Genomic DNA, 18,134 nt, shown 5'->3' with positions numbered 1-18,134 from the left:
ACTATTGAATTTGAAATTTGGTGTAGGGATGTTGGGTGGCTTTAAAAGATTAGGCGAATTTGTGGGGGAGGATAGGACTATCAATAGCTACTAGCCACAATAGCTCTTATCTCCCCCCACTCTCATAGGCCATATGCCTCTGAAGACCCTATCTAGGAATCTCAAGTAGGGAGAGCACTGCTGTTGTACTCTTGGCCTGCTTGTGGGCTTCCTATTGGAGCAGCTGGTTGGTCACTGTGAGAATAGGATGCTGGCCTTGACGGGTCCCCCTTGGCCTGATCCAGCAGCCAGGCTCCTCAGGGAGGCAGTGTTTTTGTGAAGGCACGGAAAGTGGTAGGCCCCTCACCCCCGTTCCCTGTCAAGATGGACTGAGCTCCCAGTTTTTCCTGATGCCAAAATGAATGCATGACTCCAACAGCTGTTGGTGCGGCAAACCTTGTACTGGACTCAGTCTGGCCACAAGCACAGGTTCAAAAGTCTTTTGGTATAAAACATTCCTTGATTTATTCCAAGCGGGGGAGGAAGAGGGATTGGTACAGGGTGCAATAAATAGGAGGAGGAAGAGCTGCTGGGTCAGACTACCCCTTTGGCAGGCCTGGTCAGAGGAGGGACGGCCTCAAGGCCACAGGATGCCCAGGTAGGGCTCCTGCCAGACTGAGAAAAAGATGGAAAGCTAGACAGAGAGCTGTCTTTATCCTAGGTCTGGACCCAGCCTTTCTCTTCAATTGCTCCCTTTGTCAGTGCCAGGTCACGGGGAAACAAACTGCCTCTCCTGGGTTGCAAGAGCTTCCCCAAGCTCTGCCAAGAAAGATAGCAGGAAATGGAAAGGAACAGTGTAGCTGGCAAAGTGGATCTCAGGTGGATTTCAGCAGCAGCAGCAGCAACAGCAGCCATAAATTAACATCTTCCCCAGGGAGCCTTGTCCAACCCTTTCTTGAGGGCCCCATCCTGTGGCTGTCCTCTTGCCTTCCCCATGTCCTCAGTGGAAGCTGCAGCAGGACTGGAAGGACGCCCTATAGGCACGTTGCTCCAAGGGCATGTGTGCAGGACAGTTGCGGCCGGTCTGTTCTCAGGACTCCGTCTGGATAAAGAAAACCCACAGAGGAACCGCCTGGTGACCATCTGAGGCAGAGGCACCTCCATGACGGATCCCATTCCCCTGCTGGCGGGCAGCCTAACTCTGCCCACCCACTTCCATCCTGCCAGGACAGAAAATGGGTCCTACCCCAGAGAAAAGCAACACTGACCCTGAGGATGGTGTAGATCCAGTTGAGGTAGGCTTGCACTTTGGTGTAGACGCCGGGAGTGCTCGGGCTTCCGCAGCCGTGGCCCCAGCTGACAATGCCCACAATGTGCCACGGGCCCTGTCTGTGCACCAGTGGCCCTCCGCTGTCTCCCTGGGTAAGAAGGAAGACACAGGCTGCATAAATGTGGTCAGCACTCACCAGAATCCCAAATGGAAATACTAGGGATCAAGAGCTCTGCATGTCGCGCCAGTGTGGTGTAGTGGTTAAGAGCGGTAGTCACGTAATCTGGGAAACCGGGTTTGTGTCTCCGCTCCTCCACATGCAGCTGCTGGGTGACCTTGGGCCAGTCACACTTCTCTGAAGTCTCTCAGCCCCACTCACCTCACAGAGTGTTTGTTGTGGGGGAGGAAGGGAAAGGAGAATGTTAGCCGCTTTGAGACTCCTGAAGGGGAGTGAAAGGCGGGATATCAAATCCAAACTCTTCTTCTTCTTCTTCTGCTCCTAGTTTGTCTCCCATGAAGGGCAACCAGCCATGCCTTGCCCTCTATAACCCACATCTGTCCCCTCTCCAAATGAAGCTCAGCTTCAGCGTCATCGCTCTTAGAAAAAGGGAACTGATGATTCCCTGCTCTGCCCTCCCTCCTGCCTGGAGTGCCGAGCTGGAGGAGGAGAGTTGCGGCCTTTGATCTTTCTGTGCCACTTACCTGGCAGGTGTCGGCTCTACCCCGATCACGGCCTGCGCAGAGCATCTTTTCGGTCACCTCCCCATGGTAGGCATCAGGTGCGTTGCAGATGTGGCTGTCAATCAACTCCACCTGTGCCTCCTGTAGCTCCTTGGACAGTGTACCTAGCAAAAAGCATGGTGGAGACGACTTCAAATTATGGGAGAGGCTGCAGTGGCCCAAAAGTATTCCCAGCCCATCTATATGTAAGGCTGGAGGGTTTGTTCCAAGCCAATTTCACGCTTGGAGTCCTCATTCCAGTTGTTTGCTTTGCAGGTCCTTTCCCACCTGGCCTGGGAAGGCAGGGCTCTGACTCCAGCTACAAAAGCTGAGGCTGCTGAAGAGACTCTTGGGGTTTTGTTGGGGTTGTTTGCTATTGGTTTTTTGTATCTTTATTATAGATTTTGTTGTGATTTATGTGGAAATTGTTCTGTTAGGCTGTGTATTTTTTAAGGTTTTATTTATTGCTCAGAGGGACGTGGGTGGCGCTGTGGGTTAAACCACAGAGCCTAGGACTTGCCGATCAGAAGGTTGGCGGTTCGAATCCCCGCAACGGGGTGAGCTCCTGTTGCTTGGTCGCTGCTCCTGCCAACCTAGCAGTTTGAAAGCACGTCAAAGTGCAAGTAGATAAATAGGTACTGCTCCGGCGGGAAGGTAAATGGCGTTTCTGTGTGCTGCTCTGGCTCGCCAGAAGCGGCTTAGTCATGCTGGCCACATGACCCGGAAGCTGTATGCTGGCTCCCTCGACCAATAAAGCGAGATGAGCGCCGCAACCCCAGAGTCGGTCATGATTGGACCTAATGGTCAGGGGTCCCTTTACCTTTACTTATTTATTGCTTATGACTAATTTTGCTATTTTGCAGCTATTTTCCCCCCTTCATGTTGTAAGCCGCCTTGATCAAGGTTTGAAAGGTGGCATGCAAATAAAATCAGAAAGCTGCTTGATATCGAGTCAGACCACTGGTCCATCTTGCTCAGTATTGTCAACACTGACTGGCAGCAGCTCTCCTGGATTTCAAGCAGGGGAACATTCCCTCCCTATTGGAGATGCCACCAGGGACTGAACTTGGCACCTTCTGTATGCAAAGCAGATACTTTACCACTGAGCTATGGCCTGTCCCCAAGGCTGGCAGGCACTCTTTGCTCTTTTAATGAAGGCATGTTCAGGGCTGCCCAAGCCAGACTTTTGTTTGGGTATGGGTACCTGTACCCACTTGCCTGCTCTTGGTTGGTCTCTGTAGGCTCCTGGGCTCTGTCTGCTGTCCTCAGGAGCTGCACCTTGTGGGAACAGCTTGGGAGTTCAAAGGCACAGCAGGTACTGTAATCTCCCCATCTAGAGTGTGGCATCCTTGCTCAGTCCTAAGCAGGCTGCAGCAGAGACTGGAAGGCAGCTGGCCCGGCACTTGCAGGGCAATGGTGGGGAAGAAGATGAAAATGCCAAGGGAAAACTCACCATCTTGCTTGGTGGATCCCCAGCCTGTCACCCACAAGGGAGTTCCTGGGACCATTTCGTCATCAAAGAAAGGCAGGCAGATGGGCTTCACTGCAGCAGAAGAGGGAAGGAAGGCAGTTGGGCAATGTCTTGCCAAAGGCAAGGTGGTTCTTTTTATGAGATTCAGAAGCAATACAAGCACAAGTGAGGGAGAAGATTAAAGATTTGATTCTAAACAGCAAGCAATATATACATCACCAAGAAAGCACTTCGATCTGCCATTGGGAAGCCCCCAAGAAGTGGCAAAGTGACCCCCAGGTAGTCTCAGGTTGCACGAGCTTTTGAGAGCTATGCCCCCAAACCATTCAATTTATAGATAGCTAAATTGTTAGCCTACGTGCCTTGCCCGACCAGCTAGTGCAGATTATGAATTAGCTAGCCCCCCTCTTCCAATACTGCACGTTCCTCCAAACAATGTCTAACATCAAAGAAGGTCAGAAGGTACCCTGCTTTATCACTTCTTCCTTCCACCAGATTATACATTAAAGGCTGCTCTCAGCCATCAAAGAACTTTAACAAGAGATAGAGAAGGGAAGTAAACAGAGGTAGGAAGAGATGACCATGTCAGATCACTAAACTCGAAATTACAAATATCTCCCAGAAAAGGTTGCCCATACAGGCAAGCAGCAAGTCCAGCATCTCAGCTGTGAACTCCAACCCATTTCTGCAATGGGCTTGGTTTGTCAGGAGCTATGAGTCCCTGGTCCAGCTAGAGGTCCCTAATTCCCCCCAGCTGGCAGTCTGTGAAGCCTCTCACCTGGGAGGTTCAAGGGGGTTTGCAGCTTGACCAATGCAATGTCCTCATCTTTGGGGAACATGTACTTGACGTCGATGACGAAGACCTTCTCCACAGGGACAGCAGTGGCATTTGAGAAGAATTCTGAGCCACCTTTCACCTGCCAGTACTTTGTCACCAGGTTGGTCCTGAGAACGGAAAGAGGCTCACCTGTTTGCTCTTCCCCTTCAGAGGCAAGACATATGCATGCCACAAAGGGACCCAACTGGCCAGAAAAGTAGCCCAAACTGGCTCAACCTACTGATGAGCCTCTATGCTGACAATGATGAGCCTGACTGCTCTCCAATGTCTTCAGTCCAAGCTCCTGTTAAAGGCACAGGAGCATGAGCTAATAAAAAAGATGGCAACCCTAGTCTTGAACCAGGCCTGGTGAAAGTGGGCCTGGTGGTATTTCTGGTTGAAGTCTGCATGCAGGTCCTGCTTTGAGAGAGCAGAGGACTTTTGCTCTTCCCTGGGGCTGCCTTTCAGCCTCTGTTGTGTCTAGATGCATTTCCCTCCAGCATTGATGGGAATCAGATCAATTCTTGCTAGGCCCTAATCTGGCACTCACTGACTCACCGGAAACAGTGTGCTGCTGTCAGAACCCACTGGGGGTCGATGATGCTCCCTCCACAGACATGCTGCCCCTTGTGCTGCAAGCTGGCCTGCCATGGCCATGTCTTGATGGAAGCTGGACCACCACCCAAAACGCGCGGTGACTTCGAGTTATGGCCACAACCTACATCCAAAGGGTAGGCAAATCAGGTTCTCAGTTCAGCATATGATGTTACCTTAGGAGTCTGGTTCAAAGGGACAAACAGGGTGTGGAGCGGGACAGAAGATAATGTTGCAGTCGCGAGTCCTTCTCTGCAAAGTCAACTGCTAAGGATAACTGCAGGCTCACAGAAAGCCCAGCACTGTCAGTTGTCTTTTTAAGAGACAGGTTGAAAAGGTCTAAGGGTTCTGGGCTGAGTGCTGGTCTGTCCCCCACCCAACAGCCCAGGCTACAGAAATTAATCTGCTTAAGTTCTTCCTTCATGCATGATGCTGAGCCCAGACATACAACACTTGGCAAAACACTTGAACCTTCTTGCCAGAAGACAGGATTTGGGCTCCTGACTCACTCAAGGGGGGACCTGCACCCTCAAAGGGCAACAGGTGGTTTTTTTTATTAAATAAAATTATTTATGAATTTTCCAAAAATACAATACAGTCAATCAAACAGCTCCAAAATATAGTCTCTTCTTGATCGACTTCCCTTCCACTCTTCCATGGTTTCCTCAAGTTATCAATTGCTGTTGCATATGATAATTTTTCTAATCCTTCTTTCATCCATCTTATTCTAAAAGTAGCTTTCAGTGCTGAGCTGGTGGCAAACCAGCTAGCAGTTTAATGTATGTACAATATTTTTTTAAAAAAATAATCTACAAAAGGTTTCCAATCCTCTTTAAAGGCTGTCTCATCTTGTTCCCTAATTTTACTAGTTAAGCTTGCTAATTTAGCATACTCCATCAATTTCATCTGCCACTCCTTTCTGGTAGGTGATGCATCATCCTGCCAGTTTGGGGCACATAGTACACTCACCACAATAGTTACATACAAAAATAAGTTTCTTTGGTTCTTGAAAGGGTAACAGGTTAAGCTACAAGGCAGGTGCTTGCTTGGAGGTGGAAGTTCAGCACCAACCTTCACACCAGTCAAGTCACTAACAAGCATGTGCCCTGCCTTGCTGGGGTGAAAGTTGCTCCAGCCCCAACCTGAATAGTGCCCTCATGGACCCAACCCCCTGCTCCCAGGCCTTCAGATGGGTTTGCTCTGCTGGCAACAGCCCAAGTCCAGGCAGGTCAGTGTTACTGCTGCTCTGTAATCAGCACTATGAGCACGCACATACTCACTTGAGCAGGAGAGAGAGATGATGGAGCCAGAGGGGCACTGCCTGTAAGAGAGAGACCTGGTCAGAAACTGCTGCCAAGTGGTCACGGCTTAGGAGACAGGCATGAGAAAAACACGGCCTGCTTTACTCACCCTAGGAGTCAACGTGGGCATGGCTCAGGCTTCGCAGTGGGTCTTGCATAGGATTCAGTGGGAACAGAGGTGTATGTAGGCTCCCTTGCACCCTTGGTGCCTTCCCTCCCTTGCACAAAGAGCTGGGTGCTCCAGTCACACTTCACATAGTGGCTGGCTAGGGAGGAGGTCCCACATGGCTGCTGCAACAGCCCACGCCAACAAGCAGATTCCTCTGTTGAGGTGCCCATAGCCTGTGCACCTTGACTAGCCGCAGAGAACAGTGAAGGAGCAGGCCAGGAAGCATACAGGTGGGCGGGCAGGCTCCTAGCCACTCAAACACAGAGTTGAGAAGCACAATTTTTGCACCTCCTTGGGCCTGCCTCCTTGGTCAACCAACCTGGCCAACCCCATGGTACATATTATTAGTTTCTGCTTGCCACTGTGCAGTGATTTGGAGTCACAAGACTCTGTTTACATTCCAGAGACATTCCAGGCTGTTGGAAGTCTCACAGGAGACAGGAGACGGATGTGACGTTACTGGTTTCCTGTTCCTTTGTTTTTTTGGTTGTTCTCTGCTCTCACAGAGAGAGCATGAATATTTCTTTTCTGCCTGCATAGTAAGAAATAAAGCATAGCGATGTAGCCATAAATCTCATCACTTCCGCGTGCTGCTTTGAGTCTCTGCTGAATGGGAATGTGCCTGGAGCCTCATCAAAGGCTCAGGTCGTTAATCACGTCGGAGGGCGATTCCGGAAGATGAGCTTTATCAGCTCCGTCACAACGGAGATTCCAACACATATGCCCATCACTCCTCCTTCTGACTTTATCAGACAAAATTGGACAGTTTGGGACTCTTCTGTGGGATGTACCATCACTGAAGCAGTTAACACAACATTTCCTGATTCCTAGAGTGGACACACAGGGGACTTCCTGTCATACCTGCTCTGGAGGCTCCTCCCCTGTGTGTGACTAGGTAGATGGGCATGACCCTAGTAGACCCTACAAAAGGGTGAGCCACGCAGCCATCTTCCTCTCTCTTTTGGTCTCTTTTGCTCTTTTGCCATCTTCCTCTATTCTGGCACTTAGCCAGCAGCACATAGCTCATCCTTAAAGAGGATGGAAGCCACAAGGTAGAAAGTCTGAGGCCTAGCTCAGATTTCTTTTCTCTACAAATGTAACTGTAACCACAAGATAAAGCCTGCTTTTAGAAAACTATTGTGAACTGAATGTAAGTAAACTTTACTCTTACTTTAAAAGGAGATTGTCGTGTTATTATTTTAAAGATGGAAATAAAAGGGGAAACTTACCAGGAACAAGCCAGACTGGATTGCTCAACTTAAATGATTCTAACGAATCCACCAACATGCCTCCAGCAATGTGCAAGGGAATGTGCTCTGCTTAATCAATACATCCTCTCCTACTTTCCTCAACATTCCCACATCTTCAAGCCATGTGGATTCCGGAGCGCCCCCCCCCCCGCTTTCTCAACACATCAATGTTGGGCACCATGCCAGCCCCTACCAGGGGCATCTCCTCCCACCAAATCAGCCTTCAAGAAATCACACCTCAGTTCCATTCGGTGCAAAACAAATGCATTCAAGTGACTGAACTCACAACAGCAGCTTTGGGCTTACCCACGCTTACCTTTCCTTCCACGGTCCTCACTTTAAAGCTCTGTGTTCGAGCATAGGAGGGGTTGGGTTTTTTTTGCCCTGGAGCATTCCCTGTGAAAACCTGCTCTTTAAAGCTGAATCGACACAAATCCATAGAAGACCCAAATTGACATTTGCTCCAAATGAGCTCCAGAAAGCAAGTTTTCACAAGGAAAGCTCTGGGGCAGAAAAAGAGAAAAAACCCACTCAGACACAGAGCTTTAAAGCATGGACCTGTGTCTGGATAGAGCAGGGCAAAAGGTTAAGTATGGATAAACCCTCTTGTCATATTAACAGCAAGGGAGAGAGCCCCATGCAGATGGATCCAGGGGTTGCGGGGAGGGTTCTGAGCAAACTTGTCATTTGTTGGGCCTTCTCTTCCATCTAGTGGCAGGCAGCTGTGCTCCAGTGAGTGCCAAGCAGCTGGATCCATCCACCACAGTCATTTTGGACAGGGCCCTGGCATGACACTGTGTTAGGAGTGTTGTAGGAAATCTAAACTGCCCCTTCCTCATAGCAGGAAAGCAGCAGTCTCCCCACCCCCTCACCTGCTGAGCCTCACTCACCTTTCTGAATCTGTCCAGCGGAGTTCCCCACCCTGTAGAATCACCTGTCTGAGGAGCTGCCCCTGCTGCGTATCACCAGCCGCCACAGGGCTAAAGGTGGGGACACTGCAAAAGAGAGAAGGAGTTTGGCAACAGGGGCATCTGAATGCAGGTATACAACCCCATGCCAAAGTGGAAGCGTTTCTTCCATGGGCAAAACAGACACCAAGAGCTGGCCGGCCGGCCCTCTGTCCTGCATTCAAGTCTAATGTGCTGACCCACACGTTGGGGGGGCTGCAGTCTTGTGAATAAAGCATTGTGCATTTCTAGGAAGGGCCTTAAGGTTCTACTGCTGTGTCAGAAATCTTTCTCTCCCAAGATACCGAGAAGGATCCTGTGAACCCAGTGGAGAGGAACCACCCTCCTCTCTTGATGGCCTGGCCTGGGACATTGACTTGAAAGATGATCCTTGAGCCAGGATACTCATACTGGTGAGATAAATGCACCTTGCATGTGCTCAGAAGCACTTTGTCTTCTCCAGGGCTGAAGGAGGTCCTGGGTCTGAGATCTGGGAAGCCACCTCCCCTCCAAAAGTGTCAGGTACATGACCTGATGACACTCTGCTATTGCAATCAGCTTTAACCTGAGACCTCACTTGATCCCTGTCCATATTTCCTAGTTTAGCAAGGGCAATCCTTATTGAATTATTTTCCTGGTTCCTGTTGAATCGTTGTCTCTATTTTGCCATTTTGGGGAGATCTTGGGGTGCCTCTTGATGGGCCTTTATTTAACCCCATAGGACCACTTGAGCAGAGAGCAGCAGCTGCCCCTTGATTCAAGCTGGACCAGGCTTGCGTAAAGGCACCTGATGGGCATCCAGTAGCTGCCAGCTCACCACCAACCACCTGGCAAGCAGGTACCCTTGCACAGCGCAGGCTGTCTGCACTGTCAGCTGGGTGCACCTGAGTTGTGCAATGATTCTCTAAGTTGTGGTTGAAGAACTGTCTATCAACCATGCTGGCAGTGGCTGATGGGAGTTGGAGTACAGAAACAGTTGGAGTGGCACTTGCTGTTTTTGGACTGCAACTCACACCATCCCTAGCTAGCTGGAAGAGTGGTCAGGAATGATGGGAACTGCCAACCAAAAAAACCAGGAGACCCAAGTTTGGGAAACCCTGTAATCCTTCCTGGGAGTCTCAGTGCGGGATCCTCTGCAGGAAGACTAGGGAACAGGGATAGTAAACATGGGAGTGACTTCCAGGGAAACCCATCACAAGCCGCTTCACAAGCTCTGCCCTCGAAGTTCCTGTGGGGGAGGCAGATGCGAGGCCATGAGTGGGTCCCTCGCAAGTGATTCACAAGAGGCAAGTGCAGCCACGGTTGAGGGGGAAGCAGGCCACCAGGACATAGATGCGCAAATATTTCAAGGCGAGTGGCCCTGCAGGCTGTGGCTGTGGCGATGCAGGCTCCCTCTGCTTTGATATGGGGGTACCAGCAGCTGCTTTCACCCTGTTTTGGCATCAGACTGCCCCCCCCTTACCTGCTGTAGCCCATCTGCTTGCAGGCAGCCGTGGCCATGGCGAGGTCAAAGGCGTTGTCATGGCAAGCCCAGGCCCAGCGGCCCGACTCTCTGTCGCGCACTTGCAGGCTGGACCTGTCACGGGAGAGACGGACTGTGGAGAGAGAAGCAGAGGCCACGGCAGCCATTGGTTTCCTTCAGTGGCAGACCCTGGCTGGCTGGCTGCCTGCCTGCCTCTGGTGTGACCCAAGTGTGACATATGAGAGTGCTGGAGGTAAAATGGTTAAACAGGTTACCCAATCAGAACCCAGGGGGGTGGAGTCAGAGGGACTATAAAACCATCTCTGGGAAGGGTGAAGAGGGGGAGTTCATTGGGAGTTGGGGAGTTGGTTGGAGTGGGAGTGAATTGGGATAGAGTCTGTGGGTAGGTTGAGTTAGTGTAGTGAAATAAGCTGAGTCAGGAACAGTTAGGAGCTAGGAAGACTAGTAAATATCTGAGAGGTGGTTTAGTGAGTGAGAGCAGCTAGCGGACGTTATAGGCTGGGTAGGCACCCTATGATTGTAATTGACCATTTATGAAACCACACGCTTGTTAAACTGCAATAAATAAACAGAAGTTTATGTTCCAATCTAACCCTGACTGGACTCAGTATTTTACCAGCTGGGGCCTGGGTGGTGGCAGGAAGAAATAAAGTGGTGGCACAGGGATCAATAGATGGTGAAACGTCCGGGGACCCTGTGTGATCGCCACACCAAGGACTCACCTCCCACGATGGTGCTATCGGGCATCTGCTGCACGCAGCCGATCTCGTCTTCCCCCCAGGCACAGTCCACGCTCCCGTCACACTGGAGGTTGAGGGGGATAAACTTGTAGGTTTGGCTGCAGAAGAAGTAGTAGGATTCCACCACTATCTTAACTAGGAGAGAGAGAGAGAGAGCCAGGGTCACTTTTGGGGTTCTCTGGATGGCCCAGCCCCAGGCAAGCCCCCAGCTGTAGCCACGTGAGATTCTTGTGAACACCAGGCCTGGTGAAGCTGCCTGGCTTCCTTTGGGGTGCCCCTGGCATGCCATAGAATCATAGAATTCTAGAGTTGGAAGGGACACCAACGGTCATCTAGCCCAACCCCGCCTCAAAGCATCAATGGGGCCGGAGTGGGAATGCTTCTTCTTATGCACCTTGTGGAAGAGGAAAACAAGTGGGAAGGGGGGCAGGAGGACGGTATGAGCTGGCAGTACCGCTGCACCCTCACAGCATGAGGCTCTCTTACTGAGGAAGATGGCAGTGATGAGAATCCCGATGCACAGGATGGCGGCAATGACAGGGATGCCAATGCGTATGAAGGCTTCCTTCCTGGTCAAAGCCTTGTCCGTGAGTGAAGACTCTGTGAACATAGAGAGAGCTGGTTGGTGGGGTGGGCATGCTGTGAGTCTCCTTCATAGGCCGTTTCCAGAGCTTAGTTTGTGCAGGAAATGAGCAGCCAAATCATTACAAATCAGAGGTTCTGCGCCTCCCCCCACTAACAAAAAGCATGTCCCTTCCTTACAAAAATCCTGACTGCACCCATGAGCCAGTCCTAACAAATGCATATTCTTGCTAATAATAATAATAATAATAATAATAATAATAATAATAATAATAATAATAATAATTTATTTGCACCCCGCCCATCTGGCTGGGTTTCCCCAGCCACTCTGGGTGGCTTCCAACAAAGATTAAAAATACATCATGAGAAGGGGCTATCACCACAGAGCTGTTTTGCTGATAGGCAGATGATCAAGCCATAGAAACATAATTGGTAGAGAGGCCTCTGTGTGATGTCATTTCCCCTCTTCTCCTGAAGAGGAAGTAGTTGTACTTCCTGCCCCCCCCCAACAGCCACGAAGGTAGACATGCCTCTGTTCACTCTGGTTCAGGCATATGCTTGAAGCTGGTTATACTGTAAATATAAACATTTTTCCTGAATAGTTTTTATTGCTACTGTTGCTGGACCAATACATGATTGCTTCCAGAGGGCTCTAGTATTATGAGAGAGGGAGAAAAAGTTCTGTCCGGCCATTTTACCCACACGATATAATTTTATGCATCCTCATGTTCCCACTTCGCCCCCCCCCCCGCCCAACTTACTTATCTTTTTTCTAATTCAAAAAGCCCCAAATGTTGTAGTCTTTCCTTACTGGATGGCTTTAAAAGAGGATTAGACAAATTCAGAGGAAGGAGGCTATCAATAGTTACTAGCCATAATGGCTATTCTCTGCCTTCACTGTCGTAATCACCAATCACATAAAGCTGAATGTTGGAAGATTCAAGACTGCCACCAACATGCTATGCTGGATAAAGTGGGTCTTTACCACAAGTATCTGCTTTGTATAGTTTTTAGTTGCTGTTTTTGTGCTTTTAACTATTTTTGGCATGCATCGCCTCGAGACAGTTGTTCAGAAGGCAATGAATAAATCAGGGATTGTCGCCATCCTAGTTCTAGTGCTGCCTTCACATCCAGAAGCAGTCTGCCTTGGAATTACCCACTCTTGGGGGGGCACATTGGGGCAGGGCTCTTGTGTGCATGCTCTGTCCTGCTTGAAGGTTTCCCAGAGGCATCCAGGTCGACTCCTGTGTGAAAGAGGGTGCTGGTTCGATTCAGTGGGTCTCCTCTGTTCTTACCTCTGCTGTTGAGTGGCTGCTCAGTGTCCTTATCCTAAAAGGCAAAAGGAGATGTTATCATCAGGATGGGGAAGGCAGCAAAGCCCTGGGAGCAAAACAAGGAGGACCCCTCCCCCCTGCCACACTGGCACACCTTCCATCGTGGAAGTATGGCTCACTGTTGAGAAGCATTCCAAAGTACTTATTTAGATAGAGAGGCAGTGCGGTGTGGTGGTGAGTCAGCGTTCGAAATTAACCAGGTGCCAGGCGCATTTTGCATCTGGCTTTCGACCACTTGTGACCAAGTGATCAAATGCCTGAGCACCAGGATGGCACCTGACACCTCCACCATCTGGAGGTGCATGCCTGGACTTGATGGATTCTGGACTGTTTTTACACACTAATACCCCACCCTGTAGAATTCTATTAGTTATATTTTATTTGTACAATTGGAATGAATTTCTGGAACCGAAATGCTTTTTCTGTGCAGCCTAAGCAAGAGCAGTCACTGTTAAGAAAAGAAGGTAGGAACTGGCCGATATATATGTGAGCTGCCCCTGGATCAAGTGATTTGTCTTCTTTAAGTTCTCAAAGCTCTTAATCTAGCTCAAGGTTGTCATCTGATCTAGCCAGATGTTTAACCAGATGTTAAATCTATCTAGCCAGATCTTTAATCCATCATTTGAAAAATAAGACATTAGAGCCGTCTTGCCCAAAAATGGGAACTGGACATTCCGTTTTGGCAAATGTAACCTTCATTTAAGGAGCCATTTGGTGCCTAACTTAAATATGTGAGTTTCTAACACTGGTTAGAGCGACAGACAAGAACTGGGACTACCTAGGGAGCGATATCCTACCCACCTCTGAAGCTCACCGATTGAACTTGGTCAAATCACTCAGGCTAGCCTACCACACAGGGTTGTTAAGCTAAAATAGGTGATGTGGGGGTAGAGAACAGTGCACAGGGCCTTGTCCTTGAACTCTCTGGAGGAAGATCTTTATTATACAACTGTAATAAATAAATAAACGGCACACTGGAAGAAGCAGCTTGGTTTGCTCTAAGTTTGGTAGGAATGCATTATATCTCTAACACTGACATACATAAGCTGTGCAGTGCATGTTCCCTGGAAACAGACTAAATCTCAGCTAAGGAAACATTACTCCAGGGAAAGCCCTCAATTTTCCACCTTGGAACCCAAGCCCACATCGATTCAGCAGGCAATTCCTTTGCGACAGCCACGCTCTGACGTGGTTTTGGCCTGGGAGGTTGAGTCTTCTGCTTCTTTCCACCATGTCCTTTTGTTGCCTGAGCAGCAGGGAGGAAGAGGAGGGAGGGAGGGAGCGGGGAGTCTCAGGAGGCAAAAGTCCTCCTGAGGAAAGCAGGATGGGTTGCTGCTAGGAGACTGCCAACTTACTCTCGGCAGCCTGCACCGAGACAGAAAGCACCTGAGCTCTACATGAAGAAACTGGAAGGAAGCCCTCTGCTTTCTGAGAAGCCAGCCCCTCTGCTTCTAACCAAGGGCCCAGCCAGATCCTGCTTGGTTTTGCCTTAAGCTGGCATCTTTGACAGTGATGCCAAGAGACTCTCCATTGCTGCTGCAGTGGAAACCATCACCAGATCAGTTGCTTTAATGCCTCTTTTGCTCCTGAGCAAGAGCATTTATTTACCTGCAGGGGCAACTCTTGGATCTTGCAATGACAGGTAAGGCCTGGGTTGATATGAAATGGGCATTGGAGGTGCAACCCTCCCCTCCCCCCAGTATCTGAAAACAATCTAGGTCCAGTTCAATGTGACTTTTCACCTGGGGTTGCCACCAAAACCACCTTGGTTGCTCTGGTGAACCAACGGCTGCTGGGAGCAAGGGGGTATGTGGTCCAGTGACTTCTCTTGGCCCTTTCATTGACTTTCAATACTACCTCTCTTAGTCTCCTTCTGAGCCAGCTGACAGGGCTGGGAACTGGGGATGCTGAAACCCAGTAAGGCTGGCTGTTGCAGTGGTTCAAGGAGGTTGAACCAATGGGCTGAATGAGGGCTAATAAACTGAGTGCCAGTCCAGCAGGATGGGGATGTTGTTGTGGGTAGGTAGTTCAGCTGATGGGAGGTGGTAGTGAGTGTTCTGGATGGGTCAGAGCCTATGGATGATATTAGATCTGGCCTCTTCTTTAGAGGCTCCAGTGGCCACAGTGGCATGAAGCACCTTTTGCTACCTGTCACCCTCCCAGGTGGAGAAAACTTTCCTACAGCAATCTTTGCCTTGGTCATTTCCACTAACTACAGCCATGGGGCTGCCCATGAACACTCCACAGAAACTTCATCTGCTTCAGAATAAGAAGTCAGAATATTGATTTGAACTGAGAAGCTAAGAAAAATATTTTTTTAAAATGGCAATTTATTGATTTTCAGGCATCATAAAGCCAGACAAAAGAACACATTAACTTTTAAACAAATGAACTGACCAGCTAGGATATATTTTGCCAGTACAGAACTTTCCCCCCTTGGCTCCTTTGTTTCTCAACACAGTTCAAAGAGCTGGCTGACTAGTGACTATATAGCATAGGATCAGGGCATCTCAAGGAGCTTCTGCACCAAATGAACCTGCCCACTTTCACTGCTAGGCAGGTTGGAGCAGGGCCTTTTCGGTGATGTCACCCCTGGTTGTTTAATGCTCTCCTCAGGGGCCCCTGTTGGCATCAGAGTTCCACTAGCCTTGAGGTGCAGAGTGGTGACTTCTTGCTTGGTTTTGTTTTTTATTGCTTTATTGTGTCTTTGAATTGAGATAGTTTTAAAATGTTTTTGGCCATCTTGGAAGATTCATCTTGAAAGGTCTCCCTTTGGTATTGGGCAAATGGAACAACTAAGCAATCTGTTGGTGCATGGCTTACATTGCTCCCAGCATCCTCCCTTCCTGAAATGACAGAGGTGATATTGGATGTGGGTTGTTGTGATTCTCAGGACTACTAGTACAAGAGGTTTCCAGTGTCCACTCTGAACCTTCTAATTTCAGGACTGCAGTTCAGGACTGCATGGTCTCCATGGCAGTCATGGGGCTGTCCAGTGATGCCTTTGGCTTGACACATATGGCTGGTCACCCACTAGATCTGATAGCTTGAGGGTACTCTTGGATCCAACATTACCATTGGAGGCCGGGGCGGGGGGAGGGGGGAAGAGTGCCTTCTAACAAATTTGACTGGTGGCACAGCTGCAACCTTGTCTGGACACAGATAGCTTTGCTTCAGTTGCCTAGTTGCCAGTGTGGTATAGTGGTTAAGAGCAGTGGACTCGTAATCTGGTGAACCGGGTTTGATTCCCCGTTCCTCCACTTGCAGCTGCTGAGTGACCTTGGGCTAGTCACACTTCTCTGAAGTCTCTCAGCCTCACTCACCTCACAGAGTGCTTTTTGTGGGGGAGGAAGGGAAAGGAGATTGTTGGTCGCTTTGAGACTCCTTAGGGTAGTGATAAAGCGGGATATCAAATCCAAACTCTTCTTCCAGGCTCTGTTAACCTATAGGCTGGATTGTAGCAATTTGTTATACGTGGGGCTGCCTTTGAAGATGGTTTGGGAACTTTACTTATGGCAGAATGCAGCTGCCAGAATGTTACTGGAAACAGGAAAGTGTGAACTTGTACAGTGGTACCTTGGTTTAAGAACAGTCCTGTTTACAAACGATTTGGTTTACGAACTCCGCAAAACCGGAAGTAGTGTCCCAGTTTGCGAACTTTACCTCAGTCTAAGAACATAATCTGAACGGTGGAAGGGCACCAGTGGCAGGATGCCTCATTAGGGAAAGCGCGCCTCGGTTTAAGAACGGTTTTGGTTTAAGAATGGACTTCTGGAACAGATTATGTTCGTAAACCGAGGTACCATTGATTCTCACTCAGTTGCATTGGCAGTCATTGGGTTTTGGGTTAAATGGCAAGTGCTGTTTCTGACCTTTAAAGCCCTATACAGCTCAGGGCCTCAATCCCTCAAGGGCTGCCCCATATGAGACTGCCTGCTGTGCTCATCATCTGAGGCACTTTTCCATGCACCTCCAAAACAAGCACTAATGGGGGGGGGTGGAACTAGTGAATGGTCCTTATTTATAATTGTGCCCCATCTGTGGAACACTCTCCTCAGGGAGGCACACCTGGCACAAACCTTACTATTAGTTCAGCACCAGGTAAAAACATTTTAATCTCCTAGGCAAATTAACAGATATAATGATATTGTAACAGCCACTTAAGTTGGGCTTTAGTGTGTGTTTTTATTATTGCTCATATGTTGATAGTGTGCATTTTAATACACTTTATTATGCTTTACTGTATCAGATAAGCAAACACAGAATATCCTATATAAAAATTTGTTTGGGACTTCTTTTTAGTATAAGATGATATACAGGTTTAATAAATCAAAATAAATCTATAGTCATCTTTAAACAAACAACAGAAAATAGCTGTGGTGAGATCTTAGTTTACATGGGAGCTACTAACCAGGAGAGTGGCTTAGCTCCTTCTAGCAATTAATTAGCTGTTAACAAGTTCACGAGACAGATTTGCATATGCAAATATCTACTTGTCTTTGCAATTTTTCAGGGCAAAATTAATTCTTCAGAATTAATTCTTCAAAATTAATTCTTGTCAGGGCTTATTCTGATGCCAATAGGGTCTTCTGGGCCCAATGTATTAATTTCCTCTGGGCAAGTGAAGATGCCAGGTGGCCTAGAGGGGGAGTTTCATTGGCACCGCCACCACAGGACATCAAGTCCCCCTGTAAGTGAAGTCTTAAAACATTAGATAATGCATTTTAAAAATTGGGAGAGGGGCAAGGGGTCTGTGGCCAAGTGAATTTAAAGACTATTTACAGATGTATTGCAAAATTAATGAATGTTAGAATGATGTTTGAATGAAGTTAAGCGGTTTCTAGCTGCAATGATATAAAAGAATATGGAAAATTGAATTTTTAAATAGGTAAAAATTTAATGTTATAATATATTAAGATCAAAGATCAGGATAATAAGGAGGGAAAGAAATTGCTGAATTAATTAATTGAATTGGAATACAAAAATGGGAGGTATGAGGAGGTCAGGGAAACAAGGAAATGAATGTAAGATATGGAAAGGTTGATCTTTTATTTTTATTTTTTTATCTGTGTACTTATTCTGTATTTTTCTTGTATTTTTATTTTTGTCTTTTATTCCTGTATTTTTTGTTTTTACGCAATTCCTTTTTCTGAAACTTTAATAAATATTTATATATATATATAAAAAGGGGTCTGTGGCCAAGTGTGAAAACACCCTAGCCCACACCTGAATGCATCTGTTTTGCTGTTGGGCTTACCAAGGTGAGTATTTGCTTGGTTGTTGGACTAGATGGGGCCCCTCTGGTTTGGTCCAGCTGCAGCCAGGCTGTCTTCTGATGTTCTTTTACAGAGAGGCAAAAGTCAACTCAAAATCTGAAGCTCCATGGAATCTGAACTTCTCCCTTCTGGTCTATGGAATAGGCTAACCCAATGAGAGCATGTGTGTTTGTGTTCTGGCTGACTTTTTGCAGAGGAAGG

General features: G+C 48.3%; 2 protein-coding genes across 4 annotated transcripts in view; one reads left to right on the top strand and one right to left on the bottom strand.

The window, feature by feature from the left end:
• Nucleotides 1–363: 363 nt before the first annotated feature.
• Nucleotides 364–18,134, bottom strand: part of TMPRSS4 (transmembrane serine protease 4) — a 22,318-nt gene continuing 4,547 nt past the window's right edge. Inside the window, exons 2-13 of the mRNA XM_083480288.1 lie at nt 12,619–12,652; nt 11,228–11,341; nt 10,724–10,876; nt 9,981–10,113; nt 8,462–8,566; nt 6,132–6,172; nt 4,816–4,975; nt 4,219–4,385; nt 3,423–3,512; nt 1,952–2,094; nt 1,248–1,397; nt 364–1,081 (exon numbers count right to left, since the gene is read on the bottom strand). Of these exons, the coding sequence (XP_083336414.1) occupies nt 1,070–1,081; nt 1,248–1,397; nt 1,952–2,094; nt 3,423–3,512; nt 4,219–4,385; nt 4,816–4,975; nt 6,132–6,172; nt 8,462–8,566; nt 9,981–10,113; nt 10,724–10,876; nt 11,228–11,341; nt 12,619–12,652 (1,302 nt within the window). The 3' untranslated portion in view covers nt 364–1,069. The remainder of the gene's footprint in view (nt 1,082–1,247; nt 1,398–1,951; nt 2,095–3,422; nt 3,513–4,218; nt 4,386–4,815; nt 4,976–6,131; nt 6,173–8,461; nt 8,567–9,980; nt 10,114–10,723; nt 10,877–11,227; nt 11,342–12,618; nt 12,653–18,134) is intronic.
• Nucleotides 14,059–18,134, top strand: part of SMIM35 (small integral membrane protein 35) — a 24,297-nt gene continuing 20,221 nt past the window's right edge. For all 3 annotated transcript variants that reach the window (XR_014520192.1, XR_014520193.1, XM_083480292.1), the window contains exon 1: nt 14,059–14,299. Coding sequence is in view for 1 of the 3 variants with exons in the window: in XM_083480292.1 (XP_083336418.1) it covers nt 14,293–14,299 (7 nt within the window). In the remaining 2 variants the exon portion in view is untranslated. The remainder of the gene's footprint in view (nt 14,300–18,134) is intronic.

The sequence above is a fragment of the Podarcis liolepis genome (genome assembly GCF_965112155.1).
Source record: "Podarcis liolepis genome assembly, chromosome: 16".
Classification (NCBI taxonomy): domain Eukaryota; kingdom Metazoa; phylum Chordata; class Lepidosauria; order Squamata; family Lacertidae; genus Podarcis; species Podarcis liolepis.
The sequence above is the reverse complement of the archived record's forward strand: the minus strand, read 5'-3'. Positions and strand labels throughout refer to the sequence as shown.